General features: G+C 41.9%; 1 protein-coding gene across 1 annotated transcript in view; it reads right to left on the bottom strand.

Moving 5' to 3' along the window:
- Nucleotides 1-2,527: 2,527 nt before the first annotated feature.
- LOC115464422 (vomeronasal type-2 receptor 116-like) overlaps nt 2,528-12,450 on the bottom strand; it is a 30,237-nt gene continuing 20,314 nt past the window's right edge. Inside the window, exons 3-4 of the mRNA XM_030194805.1 lie at nt 11,828-11,954; nt 2,528-3,432 (exon numbers count right to left, since the gene is read on the bottom strand). Coding sequence (XP_030050665.1) covers nt 2,528-3,432; nt 11,828-11,954 — 1,032 coding nt within the window. The remainder of the gene's footprint in view (nt 3,433-11,827; nt 11,955-12,450) is intronic.

The raw sequence follows: 12,450 nt of genomic DNA, 5'->3' as shown, positions 1-12,450 counted from the left end.
TAATGATCTTGGAGAGAACTGTTGGTGAGGCCCCTCGAGGCCAAGAGGGGGATAATATGAATCTCACATCCTTTTTGGAATCCTATGGTGGTATCCTTTGCTCTGGAAATGGATCACAATGCTGTTTTGAAACTTTCCTTTAGACATTTGGACACACAGTTCTTGGGTTCAAAAGTTTGAGTATTTCCTGATTTTTCAAGAGACACACAGATTAGGCATAAGGCCTTCATGGCCTTTCGGCCGAGGATATTGGCACTGGGCGCCAATTTTTTGCTTAAATTTCCTTGTTTATGTTTTGTGATATTTTAGGGTAAACAATTTCAATTTTTTGAGCCCAAGCAACTAGAAGAGTTTCTTGCTGTTAAAGAGGAAATAAATGTCATTGTATAGTCCCATATGCACGCTGTAGGGGCAGGCTAGGGAGGGCTTTATAGGTATATGACAGTTTTGGGATTTATTTATTTCTGTAATTTCATTTTGTTAATTTATTTTCTATTTCTTGAATCTTTTGGCATTTATTATGGACGAATGTTTATTACTGTTTTCCTATATTGTTTAAATTTTCTTAAAGTGTGTATATTTCATAATTTCTGGATTATCTCATTTGTTTGGATATACTGTAAAATTAATAAAGATATATACATTAAAAATTATTATTATTATACTCTCTGATGTAGCAAGAGAAGGATAAAACTGTACCAGCTGTGATATAATAATTCAGAGGGACCCTGAGAAATGTAAAGCAGTACCTATAGAAGGCAATGTTAGACAGTAGGGTTAAATGGTCCATATTCTCAATGGAGAAGGGTAGATAGTGGGGTTTCCCAGGGGTCTGTGCTGGAACTGCTGCTTTTAACATGTTTATAAATGATCTAAAGCAGGAAATCACTAGTGAGTTAATTAAAATTTCCAATGACACAAAGTTAATCAAAGTTATTAAAGCACAAGAGGATTGTGAGAAATTGCAACAGGCCCTTACGAGACTGGGAAACTGGGCATCCAAATGGCAGATGACATTAATATGAGCAAGTGCAAAGTGATGCATGTTGGAAAGAGGAACCCAAACTATAGCTATGTGATGCAAGGTTCCACATTATGAGTTAACGCCCAGGAGAAGGATCTAGCAATGGCGTAGCCACAGGTGGGCCTGGGTGGGCCAGGGCCCACCCAATTAGGGTTCAGGCCCACCCAACAGTAGCACATGTTTAGTGGTAGCTGGTGGAGATCCCCAGCTCCACCAGCTGAAGACCTCCCCCTGATGGTAATGAAAACACTACTCTCCTTGATACTATCACCTGCGCATGCTCAGTCTTAAGGGCATGCCTGCTGCAGACTGTCAAGGTGGAAAGAAGCGTTTTCTCGCCAGCTGAGATTTTTTTTTTTGGTGGTGGTGCGAGGGCGGGGGGGAGAGAACACTTGGTGCCCACCCACTTCTTGCCTAGGCCCACCCAAAATCTGTTGTCTGGCTACGCCCCTGGGATCTAGGTGTAATCATTGATGATACATTGAAACCCTCTGCTCAGTGTGCAGCGGTGGCTAAGAAAGCAAATAAAATGTTAGAAATTATTAGGAAAGGAATGGAACACAAATATGAGAATATTATAATGCCGTTGTATCGCTCCATGGTACGACTACACCTTGAGTCCTCTGTGCAGTTCTGGTCACCACATCTAGAAAAAGATATAGGAGAATTAGAAAAGGTATAATAGAGAAGGGTGATGAGAATGATAAAGGAGATGGGATGACTTCCATATGATAAAAGGCTAAAGAGTCTAGGGCTCTTCAGCTTGGAGAAGAGATGGCTGAGGAAAGATATGATAGAGGTCTATAAAATACTGAGTGGACTGGACTGGATAGACTTGAATCGCTTGTTTGCCCTTTCCAAAAATAGAAGGATGAGAAGGCATGCAATGAAGTTACAAAGTAGTAAATTTTAAACAAATCAGAGAAATTATTTCTTCACTTATCGTTTAATTAAACTCTGGAATTTGTTGCCAGATAATGTGATAAAAGCAGTTAGCTCAACAGGGTTTAAAAAAGGTTTAGATAATTTTTTTAAAAGGAAAAGTCCTTAAGCTATTATTAAGATGGACTAGGGAAAATCCACTGTTTATTTCTAGGATAAACAGAATAAAATCTGGTATACTCTTTTGGGATCTTGCCAGGTACCTGCTACCTGGATTGTCCACTGATAGAAATAGGATACTGGGCATAATGGATCCCTAGTCTATCTCCGATTAGCAATGCTTATGTTCTTGTGTTATGTACCAACATTGGTATGAATGCCCTGAGGTACTAAGTGAGGAATGAAACAAAAGCAACTGTAGCATAAATATCAAAACATCACAATGATATGAAAAGAGTGACAAGACAGGAGAAGGTCACATAATAGTAGCAGCAAGAGATCCAAGATAGTAAAAGGTATTTTTCCCATTTGTAATTTATTTTTTTTAATCATTTTTGTTTCTGGTACCATAACTCGTTTTAGAGTATCACAATATTAAATTAACCATAGCCTTTACATATATTAATCATTCCAGTTTTTTGTTAGGTACTTTCTGCTGTTCCTTTCAGGTCTAATCAGAATAATATAACACTTAGGGATAAAGATACAGCCCAACAGTCCAGTGCTGGAGGCCAGGATAGCGAATATCTCCACTGCCACCATGTACTTGCCCCTAGTGCTCAGGTATGTTGGGATAAAAGACACCCAGACACTGCAGAACACCAGCATGCTGAAGGTGATGTACTTGGCCTCATTGAAACTGTCAGGTAGATTTCTTGCTAGGAAAGCTACAATGAAGCTGATACCAGCTAAAAGTCCCAGGTAACCCAGAACACAATAAAAGGCAATTATCGACCCTTCCTTACATTCAATAAGTATTGTTCCAATTTCTGATTGCAGGTTAAGGTGTGGGGATGGAGGAGAAGTTACCAACCAGACAAGGCAAAAAATAGCTTGGAGAAGGGAACAAGACAGGACTATAGAGTTAGATATCCTGGAACGCATCCATTTCCGGAACTTGCTTCCTGGCTTAGTGGCTTGGAAAGCCATAACCACCGTCACTGTTTTGGCCAGTATGGAGGAGAGAGAAATGGAAAATATGATCCCAAAGGTAGTCTGTCGGAGAAGGCAAGTCATCTTATTAGGTTGGCCAATAAATAACAATGAACAGAGGCAAGAGAGCATGAGGGAGACGAGAATGAGATAACTGAGGTCCCTGTTGTTGGCTTTCACTATGGGAGTATCTTGGTAATAAATAAAGATTCCAAGAATGGCAACAATGATTATGAAGATAATCATACTGATGAGGGTCAAAGCTATTCCCAAAGGTTCTTCATAGGACAAGTAATTTCTGACTTTTGGGATACAGAAATTTCTTTTCTTATTAGGCCATTGATCTTCAGGGCACCTTGTACAGCTGTCCATATCTGTAAAAGAAGGGTATGTCCTTAATATGTTACCATGATTATTTTGGAAAACTAGGTGCAATGCTAAAATATTTAAAGATATTATAATGCAAGCACTATAGGCCACTATTTAGAAAGATCAGCCCCTTACTTATGACATTAGGTAGTTAGATCATTAGAGGGTAACAATTTCTCCTGACAGAGTCAAGAAGCATAGCCAAGATTTACTAGGTAACAACGGGGAACTTTTCGTAAACCGTGTTAAGCACTAGCACATGCTTAACACAGGGGAAAAAAAATAAAAGGCTTATCGCAAAACATGTCAAAGCATTTTGTGGTAATTTTCCTGTCAGAGACAAAAGAAATTTGAATGGCTGGAAGTGACGTCAGCTGAAAGAGATGGCAGCTTGATCGTCGAGCTCCGCTACATTTAGGGTGAAAGTGAGACGTCCCTCGCATTGAATTGAAGAAAATACCCTCAAATAAAAGCTAAAGTGACCCGGAGATATGGCAGCAAAGAAAAAGCTGGCGAAATTCAAGTTTGCACCGGAAGCTCCGAGCGCTAAAAAGGGAGCGGGGTCCCGAACACGAGGAGCCAAGATGGCGCCCGAAGAAAGCGATTCGGACCCAGACCCCGAAGAACAGATCGAGAATGAAGAAGAGATCAGCAAAAGCGATTTCATACGATGGTTCAAAGATCTGAAAACGGAGATGGTGACAACAAGGCGCAGCATACAAACTGCTGTAGCTGAACTACGGGAAGAAGTTAGATCGGAAACAGGCTCGGGGAGAATGAAGAAAAAATAGAGGCAATATCGATGGAGGTGCAGGATCTTCAGGGAGCCCTAAAGGCTGAACAACAGACAAGGGCAGAGATGGATGCAATGATGGAGGATCTGGAAAACCGGACAAGAAGGTGCAACCTGAGATTCCGGGGCATCCCTGAGGAGGACCAATATAAGGACTCAGAAAAAGTGGTGAAAGAAATTTGTGCATTTCTGCTAAACCAGGAAACTAATGCAGGGGAAGGAGAAGAACACGAACCAGTTGAACTGGAGCGAGCACACAGAAGCCTGGGCTCTCCCAGAAATGGAATACCCAGAGACATAGTAGCCTGCTTCCTCCGATTCCCAGTCAAAGAAAAGATATGGAGAAGAGCACGTGAATTGGGAGACATCACCTGGAAATCAGTCAAAATCCGGATATTTCAGGACTTAGCCAGGAAAACGCTACAACGCAGAAGAGACTTCAAGGAGATAACGGGCTATCTACAAAAATCTGGACTGCGCTATAGATGGCTGTTTCCGTTTGGGCTGCAAGTGACGGTGGGAAATATCACTAGATGCCTTCAAACACCTCAAGGAGCTTGGAAAAGTCTAAAAGAGATGGGATGTACAGATATACCAAGAAAGGAGGAAATAAGGCAGCAACCCCAGCGCAGCACCGAGAGAAAGGAGCAGACTGGATGGCAGCGGGTCGAAGGAGGAAAGCCCCGTCTCTTGCCGCGAGGTGAGAAGGAAGCGGCTAGAACCGAAGATGGCACTTGAACTTAATCTGGACTAAATGAGAACTTAACACAAGTTTTAATTTAAGGTAATAAGAGTATTGGAGGGGTTGGAGAGGGGTCACATAGAGATGCAGACTTAAAGGGAAATGAAGGTAAAAGCTGAAAGAAGGGGGGATGCTTAAATAAATGTATGATCAGGTGGTCAAGCTCTGAAGAAGGCGGGCTTCCTAGGGGGAAAAACTGGCACGTAATGGAGGATGCCAGTTGAAAGAGGGGGGAGGGGGGACAGGGTGGGGGGAAGGAGGGGAGAAGGGTCGGGGAAAACAAAATGCAGGAAGAGCAACAGGGGATTGAAGATTGTGTCATGGAATGTTAACGGATTAAATAATCCGGGTAAAAGGAGTATAATTTTCAGAGAATTGCATAGATTGAATTGTGACATAATAATGCTGCAGGAAACTCATATGAAGAAAAAGGATGAATCACTCATTATGAATAAGGGCCTAGGGGTGGGATATGCATTAGCTGATTCAAGAGGGAACAAAACAGGAGGACTGGTGATTTATGTAAAGGACCATTTGCAGTTTGTTAAAGAATCTATATACAAAGATAAAGAGGGAAGGTGCTTAGCAATAAAGGGAAAGATAAATAATCGTAGTACGACCCTCATAAATCTTTATGCACCAAACACGGGACAAGGGAGATACATTGATTCCATTAGGGCAGAACTGACTTCCTTTGCAGAGGGGATGATGATGTTGGGAGGGGACTTCAATCATCCGGTGGGGACCCTAGATCATTCCAACAAGCGGGAAAGTGGGAGTAGCTACAATGGGTGTCAAATCCGCATGTTGATGAGAGAACTAGACATAGTACATATTTGGCGATTGAAACATCCAGGTCAGAGACAATACACACACTATGCCCATGTACAAGAGACATATGCTAGAATAGATGCAATATGGGGTAGCCGGAGTGTATGGGGAGAAATAAAAGCAGCAGAGATTGAAAGCATACATGCCACTGATCATGCTGCGGTTTGGGTCACTATAGAAAGGTCAGAACAAGAAGGGAAGGGGCAGATATGGAGACTTAATGAATCCCTACTTGATGGAGAGAGAGATTGTCAGGATATTAGAAAGGCCATTAAGGATTACTTGGAACTAAATGACACCGGAGAGGTTTCAGAGGGAGTATTATGGGACGCCATGAAGGCAGTAGTGCGGGGGGTATTAATTAAGAAAGGGGCATATAAAAAGAAATTGAGGATCGCGTGGGAACTGGAAGTACGTAGGCAGCTGACAAGGCTGGAAGCACTGCATCAAAGGGAGGGGGGCACACAACAACTCATAGAATTAAAAAAATGGAGAGCAGAATTACAAAAGATCCAGATGAAAACTACGGAATACCATAGGCACTTAATGCAACAGAAATTCTTTGAGTTCAGTAATAAAGCGGGGAACTTGCTGGCTAGGGGATTGCGGGATAGAAGGGTGCAAAACACGATCAACAAAATCAAAGGTCCCAGAGATTCCCTATTCTATCAAGACATAGAAATCAGGGAACAGTTTATGAACTTTTATGAAACCCTATATAAAAAAGAATCCACAGCGTCGAAAGACAAAATCAGGGCATACATACAAGGATTAGGCCTACAAAGGGTGACCGCTAAACAGAGATGGGACATTGAGGCCACAATTACGCTGAAGGAAGTGTTAGGGGTTATTAGGGGCTTAAAGGGAGGGAAGTCCCCAGGGCTAGACGGATTTACCGCCAAATATTATAACATTTTTCAGCAAGAGCTAGGGCCTCTCTTAGTGCGGTTGGGTAACGCATGCTTCACGGGGAATGGCCTTCCGAACAGTATGCAGGAAGCAGGGATATCGGTGCTGCTGAAACCTGGAAGAGACCCCACGTTGTGTGGGTCCTATAGATCGATATCCCTGCTGAATGTAGATGTTAAGATATTAGCTAAAATCATGGCGGATAGGTTAAGTGGGATTTTGCCTTCCCTTATCCATGAAGATCAATCTGGATTCATCAGGCACAGACAGGTAGCAGACAACATTAGAAGAACCCTTAACCTAGCCTGGGGAGCCCAGAGGAGAGGAGATTCCACGACATTACTGACCATAGACGCTGAAAAGGCGTTTGATAGGGTTGAATGGGACTATCTATGGGAAGTAATGCTGGAAATGGGACTGGGTAAACCTTTTGTAGGGTGGGTGAAAGGGTTGTATGAAGGGCCGAAGGCGAGGATTAAAGTCAATGGAGGATGGTCGACATCATTTAGCGTTCTACGGGGGATGAGACAGGGGTGTCCCTTATCCCCATTATTGTTTGCTATATCAATTGAGCCCCTGGCCCAGCGAATCTGGGCCCTAAAGGAAATCAAAGGGGTCCAAATGGGTGGTAGGACACATAAAATAGCCTTATTCGCAGATGACCTACTTTTCTACATAGGATCCCCGCAAGAAACGTTGCCGGTGCTTATAAAAGAATTGAAAGTTTTTGGAAACCTGTCCGGATTCCGAGTAAATTTTGATAAATCTGAACTTATGGGGATAATAGTGGAAAACCGTGAAGTAGAGCAGTTAGGGTGGAGATATAACCTCCGATGGACAGGCAGAAGTTTTAGATATCTAGGCATACAGATACCACGAGACCTTGCAGAACTATATCAGTTGAATTATATTCCACTTATTATGGCAATTAGAAAGGACCTTAAAAAAAGGCGGGAGGGATGGCTGTCCTGGTGGGGCCGTATAGCGGCGGTCAAGATGAATATATTACCCCGACTGTTATTCTTATTTCAAACACTACCGCTTAAGGTCCCTAAGGGGGAGCTGCAGAAAATACAAACGGAGCTGGGGGAATTTATTTGGGGAGGACACCCGGCCAGATTATCCAGGAAAATAATGTGGGGTAAGGTGGAACAGGGTGGAAGGGGAGTCCCTAACATTACTTGGTATTATTGGGCAGCACAATTGAGGCAAATTGCTGTCTGGAGTAGGGTAGACTTCTCACAGGTTACTCGATTAGAACAGATATTTGTGCAAGAAGGGAGACTGGATGCACTGCTTTGGGGGTCTTTCCCAGAACACACATATAAAACTTTAACCCTAAACCCCTTTATCTCACACTTGTTCACTCTATGGGGATGCCTCAAAATGAAACTAAGGGGCTCGCAGAATAGATCAACCTATGCTTGGCTAACACAGGAACCGGGGTTTCCAGGGGGGACAGGGAATAAGATAATGACATCTTGGATAGATAAAGGGCTGATCAGATTTCGGGAATTCACGAGAGATGGCAGTATCAAGAGCTTTGATGAGCTCAGAAGGGAATATGACCTTCCTTAGACAGACCAATATGCTTATCTTCAAGTTAAGAATTACATGATGGCAACAAAATGGCACAAGGGAACCTGGTTAGAAAGTGAAAAGTTTGAAAACTTGTGGGGGCCTATACATGAAGGAGGAAAGGGGATTACTAAGCTATATGACCATATTAGGGGAACCGATTTCGTAAAGTTACCATATATGAAAGCATGGGAGCAAGATCTTAAAAAAGAGCTCAGTAGAGGAGACTGGAAGAATATTTGTCTTGAGGTTAAAAAAGCATCAATCTGTGTACTGATCAAGGAAAATGCATATAAGGTCATGAGTCGTTGGTACTACACACCAGATAGAATAAAGGCAATGTACCCAAATGCCACAGATATATGCTGGCGGTGTGGAGAGGAGAAGGGAACATATTTTCATATCTGGTGGGGGTGCTCGATAATACAGGGATTCTGGAATCAGGTCACGGGATCAATAACATTGGTGATAGGAAGTCAATTTCCTTGTGATCCCATGTGTTTTCTGTTGGGTTATGGGAATACAAAGGGAAATAATTGGCAAACTAGAATTAAACGTATGTGTTTGGCTGCAGCTAAAACTATGATAGCATTGAAATGGAAACAAAGACTAGGCCCTACAGTGAAAGAATGGATTTATAAACTATATATGATAATGGGACTGGAAAAGATGACAGACAAACGTAAGGGCAAGTACAATCCAAACGCAGAGGAATGGATACACCTAACAGGGCTGCTGAATGGAAGAGGAGGAGAGAGGGAGACAATGATTTAGAATATAAACTGGGGGGGTAGAAATTGGGATAATGAAGAAGGGTGAAAGAATGGGTAAGAAGGGGGGGGGGAGGAGGGAGGGAAGGGAGGAGGGGGGGGGGGGGGAAAAGGGGAAGGAAAAAGGAGTATTGTCATAGCAAGATCATTGTTGTATTAGATAGTTATGGGAGTATTGATCTCTATATACTTGTCTTTTGGACACAGTAGGAAAATTGTTGTATTAGTTCATAATAGGAGAATCAATCTCCATGAATGTGTTTCTTTGATGTAATAATAAAACGTTTTTACAAATTAAAAAAAAAAGAAATTTGAATGGTTCCACCAACAAAGCTAAGCTTCAAACGAAAACCTTGTGGACACCAATTTTAACCTGTAGAAATTCTTTCAAATACAACATTGTAGTGAGAAGAATTGAGCGTTGTATTTGAAAGAATTTCTACAGGTTAAAATTGGTGTCCACAAGGTTTCTTTTGAAGCTTAGCTTTGTTGGTAGAACCATTCAAAGTCCTTTTGCCTCTGACAGGAAAATTACCACAAATGCTTTGACATGTTTTGCGATATCCCTTTTTTTTCTGTTTTTGATTTACTCATATTTTTATTTTTACTTACCAAATAGGGAGGGGAAAAGCCTCAGCAGTCATAGATTCATGCTGTGGAAACTAGTCATTGTCCATTCTGCTCAGTCATTCTGACTACTGACTCAGACCAATCATCGGCAAAAACCTCCCAATAATCATTTTTAATTTTGTTTCAATTCATTTTCTTCTCAATACTGACAGCAAACATGTGAATTTGTGTGCTTAATTACTAATATCAAATAGCACAGCACCACAAATCCACAGTTATCTTGAAACGTGCTTTATCTCCGACCCGATCCGACTTGATATTTTCCTGTCAGCACACACTAATCACATGCTATTTCTTAAAAAAAAGAATTGGGGACTGGGGGCTTGTAATGGGTAGGGAATAAGTATGGAAGCATTATCCAGCTAGCATGCACTAACTGGATAACACTGACTTACGGCCCCTTTTACTAAACATTGGTAGTGATTCCCGCCCAGCAAATGCGGCAAAGCCTGCTCAAATTGAATGGGCTGCATCGCATTTGCTGCACCAGGAATCATTAGCATAGTTTAGTAAAAGGGACCCTTAATGTGGAAACATATAGCACCTTCTAAAGATTAATAGTTTTGCAGGTCTAAAAGCAAATTAGCAAGGGGCCTGCAAAAACAGGGAGGGTTTATTGGGAAATTGAGGTGGGAGAGATATCTGATCATCACAGTAAGTTTTAAAAGCATTCTCTTTGTCTGAGGAGAAGTGAGAGAACAAGAAAGGATTTCACACTGTCATTTTTGCCTCGGCAGCAATGTTGAAGGAGCTGTTAGAGGAATGTACCAAATTGATAAAAACTATGGGCCCCAAAATCATGCGTCGGCGGTGAGCATTTTGCTTACTGTTGGGAGTTGTTCCTGGATATTCAAAGCTGGGCCCTGTCTGTGCTTCTACTTTGCATATCTTGTTATTTATGAGCCAGCTAACACGATAGCCACTTAAGTCCATAATCAGTATTTCCCACATCTCTTTCAATCCTTTTGTAAGGTCATTCAGATACACGTTTCAACCCTTCCACATGTTTAGCCGATTCCTTCCCCAGCCAATTCAGTGTCATATTAATTTCTTGCTTTGGAGTGAACTTCATATCTGCAATAGCATCTTTGAAGTCAGATTTCCAACCTCTAGAGCTTTGTACCCATCAGGTCTTTGCAAGCCAGATTCCTTACTAGATCTTCCTTTTCTGAAGTTTCAGGTGGAGACTTTTGGTTATTTGCTTGGGTTTCTTTGAAGACAGCTGTGGAATGTGGTGGATCAGGTGCCTCATGCTTGAGTAAAGGCTGTTTAGCTGGAGCACTCTTTGAAAGCAAGTGGCTGACTCTTTCTTTTGCCTAGTGTCCATGTAGCACTGGTTGAAATGAAGCATCTTCGTTGGTGCGTATACCTGGAGTGTGAGCCAGAGTTAGTGCATCCGTATGCGTACAAGTGTATGGATCATTGTAGTGGTGGTTAGCTTTCAGATCATGTTGTACCTTAGGCTTGCTTCTTTCACCCATACACAACAAAGAATGAATATGCAAAATGCCTCAGCGAAAGCTTTTTCTGGGAAGTATGCTTATATTAACACACACGTGACCTCAGAGACACTGCACTTTCAGGCACTCTGGGCCCCATTTTCTAAGCCACGTAGAAGCCTCCACGCGCCCAACGCATGCCAAATTGGAGTTACCACCCGTTACCACATGGCCCTTGCAGTAATTTCAATTTTGGCGCGCATCCACTACACGCGTCTGAAAAAGATTTTTTATTTTCTGACACGCGTAGCGGATGCGCATCAAGTGGCATCTGATGCGCTTAGGTCATTACCTCCCAATTTCTTTACCACTAGGTCTATGGCTGGTGGTAAGGGTTTAGACCCAATCTGGATGCGCTGCAATTTTGATTTTGCCGCACATCTTTTTTCGGGAAAAAAAGAGCTCTTTTTTACAGGTGCGCTGAAAAGTGGATTGGCATGTGCGCAAAACCCGCACCTACACTACCGCAAGCCATTTTTCAGCGCGCCTTTGTAAAAGGACCCCAAAGTTTATCCTATTGCCCAGCTTCAGGAATCGTTGATCACGACTTGCAGAATTCACTCCTATTAATATTTTGAACCCTTCTAAGTTTCACAGAGAAGAGGCTAAAGTGAATAATAGACTCTCTACAACTGTGAGATCACCTACCAGTTTGGTTGGAAATTTCTCCCTCGGGACATTGGATACAGTCATAGCAGCAGACAGGTTCAAATTTTCTAGTTAATTTCCTGAAGCCTGGAGGACAGCTCTTACTGCATTTAGATTGTGGAGGTTTCTAAATATTGTAGAAAGAAAAACCTGTGTTAAATGTGCATAACAACGGCTTCTAATTTTGAAAGGCAATGACCCCCTTTGTTTGAATATGAGACACCTTTTAGGGCTTGATTTTTATAAGCCCCATATGAGAGAAATCCGAAAGGGTTTCTATTTTCAGTTTATTTTGTAATTGCAACATAGACATGTAACTTTGTAAATTAGGCTCTGAACTTTAACCCCAATAGTGCACAACGCACAAATTTACACCTGCCTTGAAGAAGGTTCCTTTGTGCATATACCCCGGAATCCTATATATGGTACATGCAGGTGCACGCTCCTAAATCTCCTAATTGTTTAACGAGCCACTTAATCCTGAGGATTGTTCGATGATGACCAATTATCAAAACTAGCATAGTAACATAGTAGATGATTGCAGATAAAGACCTGTACAGTCCATCCAGTTTGCCCAAGATAAACTCACTACATATGGTATGATGTGATACTCCATATGTATA

Source organism: Microcaecilia unicolor, chromosome 3, assembly GCF_901765095.1.
Source record: "Microcaecilia unicolor chromosome 3, aMicUni1.1, whole genome shotgun sequence".
Classification (NCBI taxonomy): domain Eukaryota; kingdom Metazoa; phylum Chordata; class Amphibia; order Gymnophiona; family Siphonopidae; genus Microcaecilia; species Microcaecilia unicolor.
Note: the sequence above shows the minus strand (reverse complement) of the source record. Positions and strands in the feature narration are given on the sequence as shown.